General features: G+C 44.9%; 2 protein-coding genes across 2 annotated transcripts; one reads left to right on the forward strand and one right to left on the reverse strand.

Moving 5' to 3' along the window:
- Positions 1-3,091: 3,091 nt before the first annotated feature.
- spred3 (sprouty related EVH1 domain containing 3) lies at positions 3,092-4,947 on the forward strand (the record flags this gene model as incomplete). Its single annotated transcript, XM_083985409.1, has 2 exons — positions 3,092-3,271; positions 3,943-4,947. 2 exons carry the CDS (start codon positions 3,092-3,094, stop codon positions 4,945-4,947), a joined length of 1,185 nt encoding a protein of 394 aa, XP_083841535.1.
- A 3,686-nt stretch (positions 4,948-8,633) lies between these two features.
- Positions 8,634-19,003, reverse strand: dhx34 (DEAH (Asp-Glu-Ala-His) box polypeptide 34). Its single transcript, XM_083984292.1, has 16 exons — positions 18,101-19,003; positions 17,156-17,467; positions 15,956-16,210; positions 15,766-15,868; positions 15,370-15,587; positions 15,106-15,280; positions 14,728-14,921; positions 14,536-14,637; positions 14,170-14,433; positions 11,858-12,031; positions 11,608-11,713; positions 10,782-10,888; positions 9,840-10,106; positions 9,473-9,664; positions 8,986-9,130; positions 8,634-8,806 (listed from the first exon to the last, which is right to left on the reverse strand). The coding sequence occupies exons 1-16, from the start codon at positions 18,806-18,808 to the stop codon at positions 8,664-8,666; spliced, it is 3,465 nt and encodes a 1,154-aa protein (XP_083840418.1). The 5' UTR covers positions 18,809-19,003; the 3' UTR covers positions 8,634-8,663.
- Between the last annotated feature and the right edge of the window lie 693 nt (positions 19,004-19,696).

A 19,696-nucleotide genomic window follows, 5' to 3' on the forward strand; every position in this document is an offset into this window, starting at 1 on the left:
CAGCTGGAGGTCATTGAAGGTTTATCCAGCTTTTCATTTAGCCTACCACCCACTCATAATGATTTCACATCACCCAGTTTCACTGACAAACCCATATAGCCCACCTAGAGCCACGATGCTGTCAATGATTAGTGCGGATGTGTTGGCACAGGGCAGGTAGAGTGAGAAAGGGAATAAGCGAGGGAGTGATTTGGAGAGAGAGAGAGAGAGAGAGAGAGAGAGAGAGAGAGAGAGAGAGAGGGAGGGAGGGAGGGAGAGGGAGGATGCTGCCAGCGGAAAATGGCTGCTGCAACCTCAAGCCTATCCTGATACACCGAAACGACATCAAGGTGGAGAGAGAGAGCGAGAGCAAGAGAGAGAGGAAGAGAGAGAAAGATTAGGAAAATGAGAGCAGATGGAGAGAGAATGTGAGTGAGTCTGTGAGTGTTTCCTGAAAGGAGGATAAAAAGAGAGAGAGAGAGGAGACCCTGGGGTGGGCTGCTGCAAGCGGCGGGCAACACCGAGCCATGGAGGGCGAGTAAGTCCTTACATTTTCATTTTTAACATTGCAGATATATATTCAGCCATCCGCCAAAAAAAACGGATAGAAAGAACGCCACCGCCATCAATGTTACACCAATCCAGCATCATGCACTATTATCACAATCGCTGCTCTACAATTTAGCAGGCTGCCGAGAATAAAAACACCATTACGTAGTCTTGAATCAACAGCATACACCCCATTTCCGATATATCCATGCCAATATGTGATAAATGTTAAGCCACCTACATGTGGACCTGTGCTTTTTTAGACGACCGGCACACAAACACGCTCTTATATCAGAAATAACCGGGATAATTCAGTCAGAAGCTATGCAACAATTTCAGAACTAAATGCGTGGACAGCAATTGGTAAAAAAAAAACAGTCATGAAATCAGTCAATGTGTAAAATGTATGGGGGAAAAAGGCGAAATATGGCGAGTTTGGGACCAGCATCGCGTCATTCAAGATATGGCTACAGTAAAACGAGGGAGGGATGGAGGCGTTGTGATTTTTATCAACGTGTCTCGGGGTTTCATTATGATTTTTTAAAGCCAAACTTTATGAATGAAATGTGATTTTTTTCTCTCTCTCGCTCTCCCTCATCCTCACCCCTCCTCTCCTCCTTCCCTTTTCTAATCGGCCCCCTCCCCCCATCGCTCGTTTCCTCTCTATCCTCTCACCCACTCGTTCCTTTTTTCCTTCCTCATTTTTTTTTCACACGCGATTGCATTGTATTTAGGCCTGATACATTTTTTCCGGCGAAACATATAGATACGGTGCGGTGTCGAGTCCCGTCTTCCTTCATCCCATTCATAAAAAATATAACATAATATCGGGGTGTGTGTTAATGAGTGCGTGCAGCAGGGGCGGAATGGAGAAAAGGAGCGTCTGGGAAAAATAATTGCAACAATTAAAATTCGGTGTGATGTGAAAATAGCAGAAAGACGCGGCTGTGCATGTATTACATGCACATGTCGAACTGCGGTGCTGAATTATTCAGCCGATCGGCGAGGGCAGAGCTTATTTTTGCAAGAATGCCGGGGCCTTTGATGGCGAATGGGTGCGTTCATTGATACATCTATCTGGGAAACACTCATTCTTCCTCCCTCCTCCCATTTGGCCAGCCCCCCCCGGACCCCCCCCCCCTTTCCAGCGCACTGTCTTTCTGTCTTTCTTTCTTTCTTTCTTTCTTTCTTTCCATTTGCTCCATAGTCCCTTCATTATCACCGCATATAGCTGACAGCGAATCATCCCTGTTTTCATTCTGATATTCACCTACAGCAGCAGAAATGTTAGAATAAGAGAAACTCGGTTTATCCAATTATGTCATGTGTTTCTCGTCATCACGTGCCAATTATAATCACATTCAATAGCCACACACTGTTTGAAAAACTGCTCTTTTTTTGTTTGTTTTATTACTCTGTGATATGCATTCGAGCTGTTATGTTGCAATGCCAGTGGGACTCTGCAGGCCAAGCTGTCACTTTGTGTCCGCTTTGTGTGAATTTCATCATGTTATCTTAGTTCAACAAAGCTGAAATCAGTTGCCTTAGCACGCAGTCATCCCACTTACATTTGCTCTGCATTTTTTTGTATGGGGGCTGTGGAAGTTGATCCAGGCTTCTCCTTTCTCAGCTGGATGAACATGTGTGTATGTGTGTGTGTACGTGTGTGTGCCTATTTTTTTTGCGTGTATTTGAATGTGTGTCCGTGTATGTTTGTCATTGCCTTGTTTAATCAGCCTGGGCCTCTGCTCGCTCTCTCGACTTCCCTGACAGCGTGCGTGTTCGTGCAGTGGTGATGACACGTGATGACTCCAGTGGCGGTTGGGTGCCCCTTGGAGGTGGCGGCCTCAGTCATGTGGTCATATGTAAGGGGCGGACCCATGACGGCAGGGGGCGGAGAGAGTACATCATACGTGGAGAACGGCTGCGAGATCGAGCAGTGAGTGTGTGCGTGTGTGTTATGGTTGTCTTTTGGTGCCACGTTGTTCCTCAACACCACCTAAAGACTGTTAGATGCATGTTATGTCAGGGCTTTAAGCTTTAAGGAAGGGCCGTGTCTCGGCCGGTGGTGGACTAACCTGCTGCTTGCTTTGTTTGTGTCTTCAGCCGGTGCTGGAGTGTGCAGTGCAGAGGGGGCTGGTGTACAACAAGGTGAACCCCATCTTCCATCACTGGCGAGTAGAGGATCGAAAGTTTGGCCTTACGTTCCAGAGTCCTGCCGACGCCATCTCCTTTGAGAAAGGGCTGCAGGCTGTCATAGACAAGCTAGACAGAGGTAAAGACAACACCAGCCACAATCGCATTGAAGAATGGTTTTGTTAGTCACGTTGGTGTTAGGAAATGCCCAGAGAAGCCTAAATCCTCTTTTTTTTTACCGTGTCATCAAGGCTCTGACTCGCCCTCATCCTCCACACCAGAAGAGGCCGACACCGAGGACGATGGACAAGCTGTGAGTACCTGAGCTGAGTTTGTCATGTAGCATTTAATGTCTACAAGAGCTTGTTTATGCTCCAGCAGGCACCTCGGGGGAGTTATCGGTGGGTTTTCTTTTTGACTTTGTTGAATGACATGTGGCCTCTGCCAGTCCCATACAGGAAGTGAGTCGTCATCCAACAGCAGAAAGGAGATGCTTCCCAAACCCATCACCATAGTGACGAGTGAGTCGTCGTCTTCCTGCTTCGTGCGACCAGACGAGTTTAGTTTTGGATCCGGCCATGCTGTCACCACTCAAACACCTGCTCAGGTAGAACAACACCTTCTGGTTCTTCACTGTGATAACATGACACACTGTTGATTTAATATTCATTTGATTCTTTTCTGTACGTGTTCTTGTCATACTTCTGAGCTCCAATGATGAATACTAGAGTTCTTGGAATTTTTTCTGAGAACCACCACCATTGTGTGTGTTATTTCTACATCTCATGCACATTGTAAATTAATTATTAAGACATTTTTACTCAGAAAAACACAGATTTGGTAGATTTTCTTTGCTTCTGTCTCCACCTTGAACTCTCCAACTACAGCAGAGACGTATCTTTTAGTCAAATCTTAAAGACATCTCATCGATGAAACATTATAAAATGTGGGCTTCTTGATCACTTGTGCATCTAGGCTTTTTTTTAAGTATATTTTTTGGCATTTTTGCCTTTATTTGACAGCACATAATGAGATAGACAGGAAAGGGGGAGAGAGAGGGGGAATGACATGCAGGAAAGGTCTGCCTGACGCGGGATTCGAACCGCGGACGCCTGCGTTGAGGACTGTAGCCTCTACATGGGGTGGCCGCCTTAACCACTGCGCCACGCACCGCCCCTTGTGCATCTAGACTTATCCCAGAGATGAAAACCTTGTGTAAGAGCTGCCACAGTACACACTGTTCCTGACTCACCCTGTAATCCTATACCCTCTCCACAGATCCACACTAGGCCGGGACAGCACCAGCTCTCACAAATGACGGCTGTGTTGAATCCCCCAGCGCCCCCGCCCCCACCCCCTGCTCCACCTACTCCTCCTGTGGGTCCCCCGGCGTCGTCCCCTCTGTCCCCCCTCTCACCCACCATTTCTCTGCTGGAAGAGGGAGACCTTCGCAGCGTGGACCCTTGCAAAGACCTGTGGGGCTCTAGAGGTTATGAGGATTACCGAAGGGCGGGGGCCACCAGGACTATGGTCGGTGGGCTGACCGGGGGTGTGGTCGTCGGTGGCGGAGGGAGTCTGCAGGACAAGTCGGAGGTGTGCGTGGTTCGCTTTGAGAAGGAGCTGGCGGGAGTGGGGACGGCGGGCTGCGACGTGACAGTGAGCTTGGACAGCAAAGCTGCCCAGCGCCTGTCCTCGTCCTCGCCTACCTGCATGTCAATGCCCAACGCTGTGTCAGGCGTGTCCTCAGGTGCCGGCTCGCCCCAGGAGACGGGAAAAGGCTCGCCCTCTCCATGCTGCATCCACGCCTCACTGGCCACGCCTCGGTCGCGGACTCGTAAGAGAGGAGGAGGGGCCAGCAGCAGCGGCGACCCGGGGGCCATCTCCCCCGACGATGACAGCCCGTGTCCTCAGGCTTCGTCGTCGTGCTCATCTCGCTGCGTGTACTGCCGCTCTGTTTTCAGCGCTTCGGAGAACGGGCGGGGCCGCTGCAGAGATGCCCCAGACCCTGCCCTGCACTGCCTGCGCCAGTGGACCTGTGTGTGGTGCGCAGAGAGTCTGCTCTACCACTGCATGTCGGACTCTGAGGGAGAGTTTTGGGAGCCTTGCTCATGTGATGACTCAATGGGGGGCCACCCGCACCCCCTCTGCTGTGCCCGCTGGTTGGCCCTCCTGGCCCTCTCGCTCTTCGTGCCCTGCATGTGCTGCTACCTGCCTTTGCGCGCCTGCCTGCGGTGTGGGGAGAGGTGTGGCTGCTGTGGGGGAAAGCACAAGGCGGTCCGATGAGGCCAGGCCGGGGGGGGTGGGAGGGGTTCCCTGGACCAAGAGGGTTTGGGTGTAGAGAAGAGAGAGCATCTTTAAGAGACGCAGGAGCTGAAGCTTAGCAGGTGGAACAGTGCTCTCGGTCGACCCAGACCCCTGACGCGGCCCTCCGAAGCCCCACGGCCTTCCACTGCATTCCGCTCTTTGTCTTTTTAACCCGGGGCCTTCCTCACTGGTCCATGCCTGCTGAGGGTGCGCTGCACTCAGACCAGGCTCTGTGGGAGTCATCTGGAGCCTTCATAGTGGATTTACTGTGGGTTGGCTGATCTAGAGTTAACAGTCAGAAACTTTATCACGTGAAGAGTGGCAGAGGCAAACGATGATGTGTACACTGTTTCAAATGTCCGTTTTTTTGTTTTTTTTTGTTTTTTTATTTAGAAAGAAAAACACAAAAAACAAAAGATGTTTATATATATGATTGTAATAATTTTAATTGGTATATTTTATTAAATGTAAAACATATTGACAGAATCCCCCAGTGGCACACACTATCACGTATTCACAAACATGAGATCTTGGGGAGGTCATTTGTTTCATGTTGGCCTGTTTATCAGTCAGATGAACAGATGTCACCCTTTACCTCTAATTTTACCTCAGATGTTACACAAACCCTGGTCAAGAGGACAGGAGAGAGTTTGGAGAGCTGAGAAAAAGTGAATGCAGTCTTCAAAAAAAAAAAAAAAGTATTAGCATCTGAGACCACTGGAGTTGTCTTTTGGTTAAAGTAGTCGACCACAGTGAAGGAGAGGTTATCAAATGCAAAGGGACAATTATTGTTAAGGGAAGTTGCAATGACAACCACAAAGACTTAAAAGTCATAATGTGATTCATTATGGTCCTTCGTAACCAAACGCAAGATTATTTTTGTTTTCTGAAAGAAAAAAAAAACCAAGAATGTGTGTTGAACATTTAACACCCTCATTTTACACATTTCTTTCATATTTCCACATATTTCCAATATCAGTCATAGAAAACATCACATCCAACCACTGTACTTGTTGAATCAGTCAAAGGTGCTTACAAATGAGGCCTCTGAGCGAGTCTATTCTACCTAATGTACACAATGACCGGGCAGTCCCAACCCCAAAGAGAAACTAAACAGGACCGCATGCTAACTAATCCGTGGACAAGTCTAGGCCTTTGAAAGAGATGCCACCAAAAAATGAAGTGCAATGAACAATGTATTGAGAGAGTATTTTTGTACCAGTTGCTCACATTAGGGAAAATAAGGCAGAAACTGAGAAGTGTTGGAAGTAAATACTGTAGTGTGTTATTGTGTTCACTATTGAGCAGCAAAAAGAGGAACAGGAACACTAACTTGATTTCGAGTAGCAGCATGTAGCTCACATGTGTGACATAAAAACATGCGTGCTGAAGACTGTTGACCCTGTGATATGAAAAGAGACACATAATAGTTGAAAAAGATGAATAAGGAAGGTCTGTGTTTGGGAACAGCGGTGGGTGTGTTTGCTGAATGTTGCTTTAGGTATGAAGTTAAAAAGAAAAAGCTGCTATTTTATGTCCTGCCCTAAACCTTTTCAAACTTTCCTGCTGCCTTTTAGCGATCTATGACGTCGTGTGGCAGTGTCAGAAAACAATCCTTCAAATTCTTATCCCACCCAAGGTGTTGAGGATGCTAAACAGCATACATATAAGTTATAAGTTGGACTTAAAGATTAATTCACCCCAAGACATTTTTAAAAAATGCTTCTGGTGATGTACTTTGCATTTCTGTCTATTTTGCTGATAAGTGGTATATTTTTCTACTTCCAGAGAATTACTGGCCCACGGTTGACAAGAATAGATTAATCACAGCTTCAACTGATTTTCAATAGAATATTGTTGTTTTTTTCAACCTGATATATCAATACAAACACCAGTTTGCACTTTGCACTAGTGTTTAACAATCATGCTCGGTGGAAGACGTTATAGAACAAGTAGGAAATCGGTTTGCCTCTTGACCAAAATACAACAGCAGTCACAAGATCCCGAAGATTTTTGTTGTTGTTGTTGGCTGGAAAACCAAGGCTTTAATACTGCTGTGACCATTGTTACACATTGAACCGACCACTGAATGCAAGAAGATGCTGCCTGGTTTTCTCGAAAGCCCTTGAAAGAATTGTAAGTGATCATAAAGCAGGCTAAATGTTGATTTTGCAGGTCGAGTAAAAAGGGAAACTCTGCAAAATAAATGACAAAAAAAACTTTCACAAAATAACAAATGAAATGCACTGAGCATCACAGAATGATGATGATATCTTCAAAAGAGAATCTGTGGGGGAATTTCTCTTTTAAATCCAGAGGCATTCTCCTTTAAAATGAATGATAATACTTAGAGTCTGCTCTGTACAGGGAAACCAGTGTTGACGAGTTCTACTGTAATCTCATGTCTCAAATGAAGGATCATTGGTTGATTTTCTATTACGGCAGAATGAACCTTTCAGAAGCTTCGCCAGATTATTTACATTTTAGGTTTAGCCAAGAACTTTTATCCAAAGTGACTTAAAGCGAGTGAACAGGCAGTGGGGTTCAGCGTCAGGACACACGACTACTGGTGAACACAACCCTTGACCTCTCGGTTATGGGATGGACATCTTCACTACTTGGCCAGCCTGCCAACATTGTTGGCCCATGTATAAAAAAAAACAACAAGAAAAAACAAACAAAAATAAAAGACTTCCTGTCACAAAGACGGGAAACACAAACTCAGTCAGTCACTAGACTGCCATTCCTTGGTCCCACGTTAACCCTTTGTCCCACACAAACACACAAAATCTCCACAATCTGCAATGCATAGACCTGCACACACAGACACATGTTCACTCAATGGTGCAGACATACAGAACTAGTAAAGCCATTGCACACAGTTTGCTACTTCTGGTCCAGAAATGGTGTTAGAGTACAGTACTGACAGTCATGCGATCACAACTGCAGGCCCCATTCTTACATCTTAATAAATGTGCCTTTTGATTTGAGTAATCAATAACTTATGATTTCTAAGTAACTCTGTATTAAGTACTATTTTCTTTTTTGGTTATTGATTTCTGCCGATGTGCATATTTTCAAATGTACGTATTTATTAGTTTCAAAGTAATTAATGAGATATTACCTGTTTGTTTATTTATTTATTGAGATATTTATTCTGATTCTTTATTTTTTTGAGACAGGTTTTTATCTTCCGTGCTGTCTTACTTCTGACTTTGTGCCAATGTGCTGCTTTGAGGTGTTACATATCGTGGGTTTGTATCATTATTAAACCCTCACTCTATATTTTAAAATCAGTGTCCTCTTCTGTCTCAACTGTGCATGTCATTAACTCACTGTGCCTTTTCCCAAATCTGGTATAAAAGCATATCATTCCACAATGATGCCGGAGGAAAAACCTTTAAGTGTGCTGTTTGTACAACAAAGGTTTACGTCATTTTCAACATTTGGATAACACCATAATGTTTGGAGCAATTGTTGTGGGACAGTATGGATATCTCCTATTGGAGGAGAGCTATACAAAAGACTAGCAACCATAATGAATTAAAAGCACTTTAATTTAAAGTTATTCACGTACAAAAAGAGGGCACAGCGTCAAAACTGCTATGTAAAGACAATCAGTCCATCTCTGACAGAACAGACACAGACTGTGATGAGATGTTGTCCTTTAGGTGCTGCAGCTGGTTCATGGTCTGTCACCGGCCAGAGTGCATATGCTGTCTTTTATGTTTGAGAATCTCAGTGGAGGTGAGGTTCAAGTCTTCATTACAGACATCACAGTGATAAACTCTGGTAAGACTGGATGCTGACGATGAGCTTGCTTTCCCCTCTGCTGGCTCTGAAAACCACAACATATACCCACAATTAGTCTTACATTATTAATATCTTCAAGATTTATAGGCACCGAGTGTCCGTCAGTTCCTGAATATGTTAGTTTGTGCTTTTGTCTAACAAATTTAATACTAAAACCGACAAGATAATCAAAATAGAAAATAAGAATGATTTAAAATTCCTGACCTTCGTCCTCCTGCTGCTGTTCTCCTGCTGGCCTGCAGGAGGCCTCGTGCTGCATGCGCTCAAGTGGAGTCAGAGGCATGTAGAGGTCACAATTAGGACAGCTCCAGAAAGTGCGTAAACACTCGCTGTAGAGATCCCTCGAGTCCTGGAAATCACACAGGGAAACACAAAGATCAATGATGCTTATATTTTTAAGCACTTACACGAACACTCATCTGTTTTCACTTATGAATCCAAAAGAACACCTAGAACTACCTAACAACTGCTTTGTTAAAATATTTGGTGATGTTTATGATCATATGTTGTGTGTATGATGAGGTGACAAATTAACAATCCACAGTACAATTATCCTCAAGGACAACTTCCAGATCTCTGGAAACACATAAATCCCACCTATGGGCCATCTAATACCATCTAATAGCCAACATGTCTATTCTCCACCTGCTTGTATCTCTAATGCCTCTGTGGCACCTTTTCAGACACTCACAGCTAAGCAGTTGTAGGTGAAGGAGCTGGTGACACGGAGGCCTCCTTTAATGGGGTGCGGCTTGGCCTCAGCTCCTGGAAACAGTGGGTTCAGATCTGGAGCTTTGCTGTGAGACAGCTCAGACTCAGACTGAGGGCCGACGTACAGGTTCTGGGTCTGGAAAGCTGTGAGTCGCCGCAGGCTGTAACTGACCTGAGAGGGAAGATGAGAAGAAAACAGAGAGCACAGAAAGCGTATCGTTTATGATGAAACTGTAAAAAGGATGAATAAGAAACGAACACCACCACACACACGAGTAATACATATTCAACATTGTGTGTGTGAGTTACATCATATTGTAAGCTCCAGGTCAGCACTGCAGCAGTACCTCGGTGTAGAGCAGGAAGCGGACCAGACCGTCACTCAGCTTCTCCAAGGTTCTGCGCGACACCCCCTGGACAGCTGCTCCTCCTATTGTGCTCTTTCCCAGCTGGGCCAGCAGGAGGCGCTCCCACTCAGTCCTGAGACTAAGAGCTGTGGACAGCACCTTCAGGGCGCCCTCTGGCTCCCTCAGCTCCAGCTCCAGCCACCCGTCCACCACAAGACGCGTACAGTCAGCATTACTGTCCACAGAGTTCGCTACCAGCAGCAGAGCCTGGTGAGGAAAGGGAGACACACAGAGTTAATGCTTATACGTCATTGTGTGAGTTCTGAGGTAGGCCATGATAATATAAAGATGTGTCCCTCAATAATGATGGAACATTATGAGTAGTTTTGTGACATAATATTGAAGAATGAAGAAAATGGGTGAAGATTATACTTGAAAAAACATCAACAAAAAAATAAGACAAAGAAACAAATATCTATCAAAAATCTGATTATTTAAAAAAGAAAAGGTAAGCCATAGTTATCTATATCCATATTTTATACAGTTGACATTAAAATAGTTAAATAATTGATGAGAATATCTGGCTAAAATATACATATGATGTCAAAGCCATATGTGAAAAAAGAATTATTTTTTCTAACAAAACCCCAATAATACACTTCTACTACCACTACTAATAATAATGATATTAAGAAGATGAAATTATATGTTAGGTGGTAGAAATTACAATTAAAATAGAGTTAACTTGGTCCCAGTTTGCTGTACAGGAACCAGTGTATTGATGACTGAACAGCAGAACCTGTCCTGGAACATGTGGGTTTAACATAACTCTGTGTATATCAGGTGACTTCACAGAATGTTATCAGGATTAATCTAGGACTAATTAAGAAAAAAATGTGCAGTTTGTGGTGGGAACAGGAAGATCCCACATCTCGTACTAACTTGCAGTGCTGGAACCCGCACGCAGTTAGACAAGTATGGCTTGTTGGTCTCCAACAGAGTGACGAAGGCTAGCAGCTGGTGTCTGCTGCTGTCCTTTCGCTCAGACCCTGCAGGCAGGAAACAGAGAAAAAGAGGGAGAGACAGATGCGATATGATGAGAGACACACACAGTAGGAAGAGTGAGAGGAGGAAACACGTCAAGAAAACCAACAACAAAAAAAGACTCAACGTCAATGGATCATGAGGCAGAGCAACAGATGTTATTTAGTTATGTGGAGAATGTGGACTCCAAAACATGAAACCACTGCTGAGAGAAACGGTGGAGGCTGTCGTTCAAGTGCAGAGCGAACAGGTAGTACTTTAATGTTTACCACATAAAAATGAAATATTAAGAGAAATCTGAATGTTAAGATTATCTTAAACAAAAGTTGTTGATGTTGTTCAAACGTATCTTGATGGTTAATTTACAAAAACACTCTCTGGGTTTCTCTCCTAATGTGACTTAAAGGTGTGTTTTGTTCTCATGTACACTAAGTGACTCTGTGTCTTTGTACACAGCATGTACCTGTCTTGTCATGCTCAGCCTGCTGATGCTGTTCTCAACAAATTTTCCCAAGGGAAAAACTTGTTTTGTTTTTTTTGGTGTGTGTGCGTCATCCTAACTGTTTTACTTCTTTCCAGATGGGGCTTTCATTGTAGACTTTTGACTTTCACATCAAATCAACCACACCAGTGAAGAGAAACCGATAACACAGTAACAGTAGGTATATATATGTGTATAGATTTTACATGTGTTACTTTTAAAGGTTACGTTTGAGATGTTTACCCATTTCTCCGTTGTCATCCTCAGGCACATGTAAGACCTCTGGGTCACTGGCAAACACACTGGTTGGGTGGATGACCACTCCCTGCTTATTCTTTGTGTGAAACACCTGCAAAATGTGACATCACGAAGTGGAGGAAAATGTAAAAAAAAATTCTCATCAATATTTCAGTCACCACTTAAACAACGGTCAAACTGACACAAGCCCCCCTCCCCCCTTCTTTAACTTCTAGATGGAGTCAGGGGAGCTGACCTGCTCTGAGTCCTTGCGGGTGGCGTTGTGGTCATCGGGCAGTGCCAGCTGAGGGTAGAGGCCTCGGCAGAGCAGCAGCTTAAGCAAAGCCTGCTGGCGGGAGGGCAGGTCCTGACTGATGGTGACTGCCTCCTGCAGCGCTGACATGTTGTGACGCAACTTGAACTTGACCTCCTGTTGAAGACCAAACAGCACCACAGACAGTGTAACTACCTTAAACACGCACAAAGACACAGACATACCCGACTCTGTGAAAATAAACAGACTTGATTGATACCACCACATGTGTTGCACTTTCTATACGAGGATTAATACTGTGTGATATAATGTTGTCAGAAACCACACACCTCCCCTCTTGGTCAGTGGGAAGTGAGAGAGTATTTCTACTATTTTTAAAAAAAATGTATACTCTATAATGAAGATCGCCCTGTGATGAGCCAATGAGTAAAACTTCCATGTATTTGCTGGCTCTACCTCAGTCAGATCACATCCACAGCAAACAGTGAAGCAGCCAAATGGGCTAACTGGTTGGCAACAGAAAGAATACTCCGTGAACAATATGTCTGATTGGTTTAGAGCAAGGTGGCATGGTGGTACAGTGGTTACCACTGTTGTCGAGATGTCAAGATCATGGGTTTGATTCAGGGCCGGCTCTACGCAGGGGCAAGAGGGGGCAGTGCCCCCTCAAATAAATGTCTTGCCCCCTCAAATCCAAATTTCAGAAGTTGAGAAAGCACATTTTAATATACTCAAAAAATGTGTATATTACAAGTTGACAAAATTATCTGCAGTAGCAGTAGCTCTAAAATGTTCTGTTCTTTTTTTTTTTTTAGTATTCATAAGACTACCTTTCAGTTTTGTAAATCTTGACCATAGTAGACCCCCCCCCCACCCCCCCCTTCTCAGAGTACACCAGAATGCTTCACTCACATTTTAAAATCACAAAAAAATTTTCACCTTTTTCACCCCCTCTGGGTTTGCAATGCATCTTCAGGTATATGCACCCCTAACCCCCTATATAATGTGGCTCTTTGCATTACGACAGTAACAAATTTGGACTCTAAGACCCTGGTTGGCCACCCCGGCCCCTAGTTGGACAGGTCTGAAGGTAGAGGCCTGACAAAGTGCAATCCGGTTCTCCAGGTTGGGGTTGGACACATAGTCAACAACCCATTTCAATGAAGTTACTATAAGCACGGAGAAAAAAAGTGCTGGAGCATGGTGTGTTCACATGATGCCCCCTTCACATTTCTGACTGCCCCCTCATATATGCTGCCTAGAACCGGCCCTGGTTTGATTCCCATTTCCCAGGGCCTTTCTGTGTGGAGTTTGCTCCCTGTGCCTGAGTGGGTTCCTCTCCAGCTTCTTCCGACAGTCCAAATACGTGCACACTGGGCTGACTGGAGACTCTAAGTTGCCTGTAGGTGTGAATGTGTGTGTGTGTGTGTGTGTGTGTGTGTGTGTGTGTGTGTGTGTGTGTGTGTGTGTGTGTGTGTGTGTGTGTGTGTGTGTGTGTGTGTGTGTGTGTGTGTGTGTTGCTCGTCTCTATGTGTCAGCCCAGTGATAGACTGGTGACCTGTCCAGGGTGTACCTCACACTTTCCCTATGTCAGCTGGCTACACAGCAGTCATTGAAGTTGTAACCCTTCATATAGAATATATTAAAGCAGATATCAGTGGAATGTTTTTGTTAATATAAGTCCTAAATAGTCCTATTTTCCGTCAGCAATCACTTACATGAAGTATTTCAGCCTAAACACGAGTCTCTCCGTCACTCTGCTCTGCTGTAACCTGAGGAGAAAATTTTCCTTGTGGGATACAAGTGTTATCCAATGAGGAGAGAGAACGGCATGAAGGGCTGTGTGTGCAGCCAAGGGATGCGCGTGAATGTGGTGACGTAGCACGAGGACCAATTGATGCCTGACAAGGGCGGGGGCTGCTAACTCATGGTGCGTTCAAAGAAACTCGTACTTTGTGTTTTTCCTTCCTGTGAAGTCATACCAGTTCGATCTGGTACGAGTTCACGGGTCGGAAGTTACGAGTGGCCGTTATAGGGAACTTTCACAGACAACAGGATGGTAAAAACACGAGCTACGGGTTACCTGGAACGCTACCAAGTCGTAGTTGTGACTTGAAGCTGTAACTTACGGTTTCAAAAGCCTGCCTTGAACGCAGCATTAGCCGAAACGGCCGTGAAGCTGATATCTGCTTTAATAATTAATTTATGAGCGTTAATGTTGGAGTAATTAAAATTATTAAGTAGGTACGTAAGTTAACCTTTTTTTCCATGTTACACTGTGTGACTGAGTTCACCTGTAAATCCATGTTCTGTCCTGATCCCTCCTTGTCCTTCTTCTTTCTGCCCGTCTCCTCCGTGTCTGACCCTGAGGACAACTCTCCATCCTGGCCCTCCTCCAGCCTCAGGACTTTACGTCTGCTGCCCTCCTGCTGCTCGTGATCTCTCTTCAGCTGGTGCAGCTTCCTCCTCTCTGTCAGCCTCTCCCTGCGCTTCCCGCGGTCGCCATCGGAGGGAGCGCTGTGCTCTGATTCCAGCAGGCCGTGGCTTCTCAGCAGCTCCTGTCAACCACAGGGGAAGCTTGTTTTGGTAAATAACATTCACACATACAAAACTAGTCACAACTTTATTTTAAATGATGACCTGATGATGACGTGGCCTACCTTGAACTGTCTGCGTAGGTTGACCATCTCATATAGTCGCTGCTCCTCCAGGCCTCTCCTCCGGCACCACTTCCTTGAGCCCCCACCTCTCTCTCCCTTCACCTGTTAGTGAGACGTTATAAGTAAAGCTAGACGCATCGTTTGCTAGAGTGAGAAATAACAACGCAGTCACGTAATGATTCTGTCACTGACCTCCACCCAGGCGTTGAAGGTATTGAGCAGGGTAAAGGGGTCTCCGTGGTTGCTGTGCAGGGGCTGCCGGGCAGTGGCACAGTCTGGATTGTGCTGTGAGCTGCGGAGGAAAGGTGACTGAACGCTGAGGGCCGCGGCTACTGTCAACACGGGCTCCACAAGGTTAAATACAGAACCCAGTACCAGCATCTTCCCTATAGGAAACAAACAAACGGACCCTGAGTTCAACAGGAAGAGACTACGCCCTAAATTATACTATGATGCATTTTTTCATTAAATTCACTTCGTTTAATTGTTGTACGGTTGCGTAAAGAAAAAAAACTGTAAAGGAAACAAAAAAAAAAAATTGTTATGTGGTTTTGGTGAAAGGAATCTTACCTATGACCACGTCCACAGGCAGCTGTGACAGCAACTTCCCTATAGAGGTCAGTTCACCTACACTGTCTAGCGCCCCCTGCTCTTTTAGATAAGTAACAGCAGTCTGGATGCTAGCAGCTGGAGGTGGATCGATGAAGACAAAACACATTGGATCTCCAAGACACATGCTCTTCATCTGCAGGAATGAAAACAGCAGAAGTGAAACTAGTGTGTCACTCTGGAAGAATTGAAAACATTATGAAAATGAAGCGCTGTGCTGAAGACCTGGAGAATGAGGGAGTCCAGAGCCACTCTGTGGATTTCAGGCACAGGGTAAGGTGCGAAGGCGTCGTAGTCGGATTCGGCGTACAGGCGGTAACACACGCCTGGACCTGTGCGACCAGCTCGACCTTTCCTCTGCTCAGAACTGGCTCGGCTGATCCAGAACTCCTGCAGTCGTTGCATCTTGGCCTTCGGATCAAAACTCATTTCTTTGACCTTTCCTATAAAAGAGCACATCACAGAAAACAAGCCGGTTATACTGTTTCTTTGCTATTTACATTTTTTAAGACAAAGTTCACCTTGACAAATGTCATGTTTGAAACCTTTTGATGTAAAAGCTTTGTCAGATGCTGCTTTAAAGGATGAACCTTGGCGATGAACATACAACCAGTTCCATACCTGAGTCGACAACAAAGCGCACCCCATCAATTGTAACCGAGGTCTCGGCAATATTAGTGGAGATGATGCACTTTCTCACCCCAGGAGGAGCAATGTCAAATACCTGAGGAACAACATGGAAGCAGAGAGTGACAACAACGAACTAACGTATCAGGTTCAACCGTTACATCCAAACAAAAGCTGACTGTGCCTTATCCTGCTGGGCCAGTGAGAGCGTGCTGTGCAGCGGCAGGACTATCCAGCGACGTGTGTGCGTGGCGTAAATCTGACAGGCCTCCTGGATGGTGGAGATCTCCGCCACCCCGCTGAGGAAGAGGAGCAGGTCGCCGCGCTCCTCCGGGGGGTAGCGCTGATCGATGCCCTGCAGGATACGCAGGTACGGCCGGGGATCCAGTTTTTCGGAGCGTGACGGCTGCTCTTCGGGTGGAATGGGCTGATATATCACCTTCATACAGGAAACAGTTGGACAAACATGTTGGATTCTTAAACCTCTGCTCTGACATATATTTATGTTTGGAATATAATTTCCTAATTAGTGTGAATGCTGAAAGCATACTGCTTTTAGACCTTTAACACATTTTTTACATTTATCTTAAACAATTCAGGTATTTTTCCACTGTGTCATGTCATTCAGCCTCCTGCTTACACGTTCCACTTTTATCCTTCAGATATTGCTTCATGTATATTAGTAATGGTACAATAATATTCTTAAGCTCTCAGTTTTAAATATATTTGAGTAGACATCAACTTTTCAATTTCTTCATACTAATTTTCAACAATCCAAGTAATTTCCAATAATTTCATACAAAATCTGCCTCCTTCTTACATGTTCTACTTTTTGATCTATTTTCAGTCATTGCTTAAGGCTTAAGCTATGTTAGTACTGGTTCATCCATTTTCTTTACTGTCAAGTTTGCTGCAGATTTTAACTCTTCAAACTGTTCAACTGTTACACTTAAACATGCAGGATTTCAGCATTTTCTTCTACCTTTTTCAACATTATTACTGCTTTTAGTCCTTCCTATAAAACCATTCATCTCTCAGCTTACAAGTTATATGTTTCAGCTTTGGCATCAGCCTTTTCAACATTGATTTAGCAATTTCTTCAGCAATGGTGTTGGGCTTTCAGCATTCTCACGCATTTCTTCAGGAAATGCTCTTTCTAATTTGATGCTTAAGATTTGCATTGCAGGTGGCAAGTAATTGTAGTCAACCACTAAACTACAAAAACTACGTATATCCAACTGACAAATGATGAGTATTTTTTATGTCAGTATGTGATTTATTTAGCAGCAAGAATATTTTCATTTGAAAGAAAGACAAATGTTTTTGAATGTTTTTTTCCTTTGTGGATGCACGGATTGTGTATTTTAACGTGTCCTCTCCTCACCTGTATAGGAAACAGTCTGCCTGGAACCTGCAGCACAGGAGCGCTGCTGAAATAGTCAGAGAACAGTTTGATGTTGATGGTGGCGGACATGAGGATCAGACGCAGGTCCGGGCGTTCAGCCACCAGAGAGCGCAGGACCCCGAGAAGGAAGTCACAGTGGAGATGTCGCTCGTGGACCTCATCAACTATCACCACCTGGTACTGATCCAGCGTCCCGTCCTGCTGGATCTGTCGCAGCAGCAGCCCCTCCGTCAGGAACAGCAGCTTGGTGACTGCGGTCCGGGTGGTCTCAAAGCGGATTTGGTAACCCACCTGAAAATTAGGATTTTATCTTGTGAGCTCTGACAGTTTCTTTTTTTCAATGACTAAATCAGCAAATAGATCTTCATTTTCTATTACCTCAGGTTTAATTAATTTCTCTGATTAATTATTCAATGTAGAGTTAAGGAAACATCTTTAAATTTCTTACTTGGTTACTTAGTTAACATTCATTTACAAACACAAGAAACCCTTCGATATATAATGAAATTACCCAAACAATACTAAGCATTTCTTTACTGCATTTGTTTGTTGGACAATTGTTGGACCTGGAGTCTGTGAAATAAAGTTATGTTGGGACGAATAAAGGTTATATCTTATTTACAGCTGTAATAGCACGATGCCATCAAATATGTTCATTGTGACTGGAAACAATCAGTTGGCAAATGTGCATAATTTTTGTTCACTCAGTTAATCGACTCAACCAGTCAAATGCAGCTGGACTGGTGTTGGGCCTAGTATGTTTCTCTACTGACTAACTATTAAAGCACATGGGCCTCTGCCATGTTTTATCCCCCCCAAAATAAATGAAAAACAGGATGGATGACTTCTGTGTAGGGAGGTTATTTTAGGATGTGGTTGATGGTCCCACTCCCAGCACATTCAGACCCTGATCTGATCACACACCTTGGAGCCGTACTGATTGAGACTCTCGAAGCTGACCCTCTTTGCCAGGGATATACAGGCAATACGTCGAGGCTGAGTGCAGGCGATGTTGTTAAAGCCAGATGCCAGAAGATACTGAGGTACTTGAGTGGATTTCCCACAGCCCGTGTCCCCTGCCACCACGACCACGGAGTGCCTTCGCACCAGATCCACTATCCGGTCCCGGTACTGGAAGATGGGCAGGTTCTTCTGCTCCCGGCGAAGCTTGGCCAGTTTTCCAAAGCTCTGCCTCTGGCTGAAGTCCAGGAAGTGCAGCAGAGCAAGGCGGCAGTCGGAGACCTCCTCCCTCCCCGGTCCTGAGGGTCTCTGCCTGCTCCTGTGCTCCGATTTCCCCAGACGCTCCTCCACGTCCCTGGTGCACACGGACACGTTGATCCGGTAGCGCGCATCATACTCTTTGGGGAGGCCAAGGTCCACCTTTTTAGTCTTTGATCCGTGTTTCCCTTGGGTTTTGTCCTCTTCTCTCTGTCCGTCTCCCCCTGACCCAGACATGTCCCTCTTCGTCTTGAACCTCTGGAAGCGGTCAAAGAAAGCCCAGAACTCCCGGTGCTCCGCGCCGCCGGCCTGGATGTAGTCATGCTGCCGGAAAAAGATCTCGTCCAGCTGCGCTCGGCACTGCGGGCTGTCCCAGTCCCAGCTCCGGCTGGCTCTCCTCCCGTCGGCCTCCATGTTTATCTCTGTAAAACTCAACAGTATTCACATGTAAGTTAGCTACTCTCTGACAGAAACGTAAAGCGCCTGTCCTCTGTCTCTGACTGAGACCGGCCACACCAAAACCTCAATGTTGTATTTATGTGTGTGGGACAAACTGAACCCGAATCGTCGTCCTGAACACCAACTCAGACCACAGCTGGGACAATAACATGTTAGAACAAATCAACACAGCTGCAACCGCTGCGGAGACTGGCGGAACAATAATACAGTGGGACCGCTTCCGGTCCGTTCTTTAAATTATTCCGAGTAGAAACAGGTTCCCGTTCAAAAAAAACTTAACATGACCGCAGTGAAATAACCATAACCATGAACTGACAAATCACACTGAACGAGGTAACGTACAAAAATGGTGTCAGCAACGATACTCAACATCACTGTTAATCCAAAGGAAGAAAGTTTAACACAGCGGAGCGACCATGTGAAAATACAGTATCACAAACTAACACAATTGTCTGTTTTATGTATTGTATTACAATGTATTTTCTCTATCTCTGTCAGAAACAGGATTTATTTTTCTATGCACATGACTTTGGAAACAGAATAATTTTGCGTACAATGTTTGGCCTGGGAGTCATTGTCATGTAGTCCACCCTGTTGTATCCCTATGGAGACAGATATGTAAATACAAAATAAAAACAGCAAAATATAAATGTTGAACTAAAATATGAAAAGATCTGACATCCCATCATGGCTCTGTGTTGTAATTTCCATCATAGGCATGGTTCATCCCCCTCCAGTCTCTCAACAGTTTGGTCTATAATACTAAAAAGATAAGGGAATACTGTATATTGTAAACATTTCACTATCAGTGAAGAAACAGTTACCAATACAGCCTTACTTACA

The sequence above is a fragment of the Trachurus trachurus genome (assembly GCF_905171665.1).
Source record: "Trachurus trachurus genome assembly, chromosome: 13".
Taxonomy (NCBI): domain Eukaryota; kingdom Metazoa; phylum Chordata; class Actinopteri; order Carangiformes; family Carangidae; genus Trachurus; species Trachurus trachurus.

Excerpts from the sequence above, each read along its gene's own strand:
- dhx34 (XM_083984292.1), bottom strand. The coding sequence starts at position 18,808 with ATGGAGGCCGACGGGAGGAGAGCCAGCCGGAGCTGGGACTGGGACAGC. Across the intron at positions 15,588-15,765 it reads GCGCTTTGTTGTCGACTCAG|GAAAGGTCAAAGAAATGAGT; the intron begins GTATGGAACTGG and ends GCTCTTTTATAG. Across the intron at positions 10,107-10,781 it reads TGCGGGTTCCAGCACTGCAA|GCTCTGCTGCTGGTAGCGAA; the intron begins GTTAGTACGAGA and ends TTTCCTCACCAG.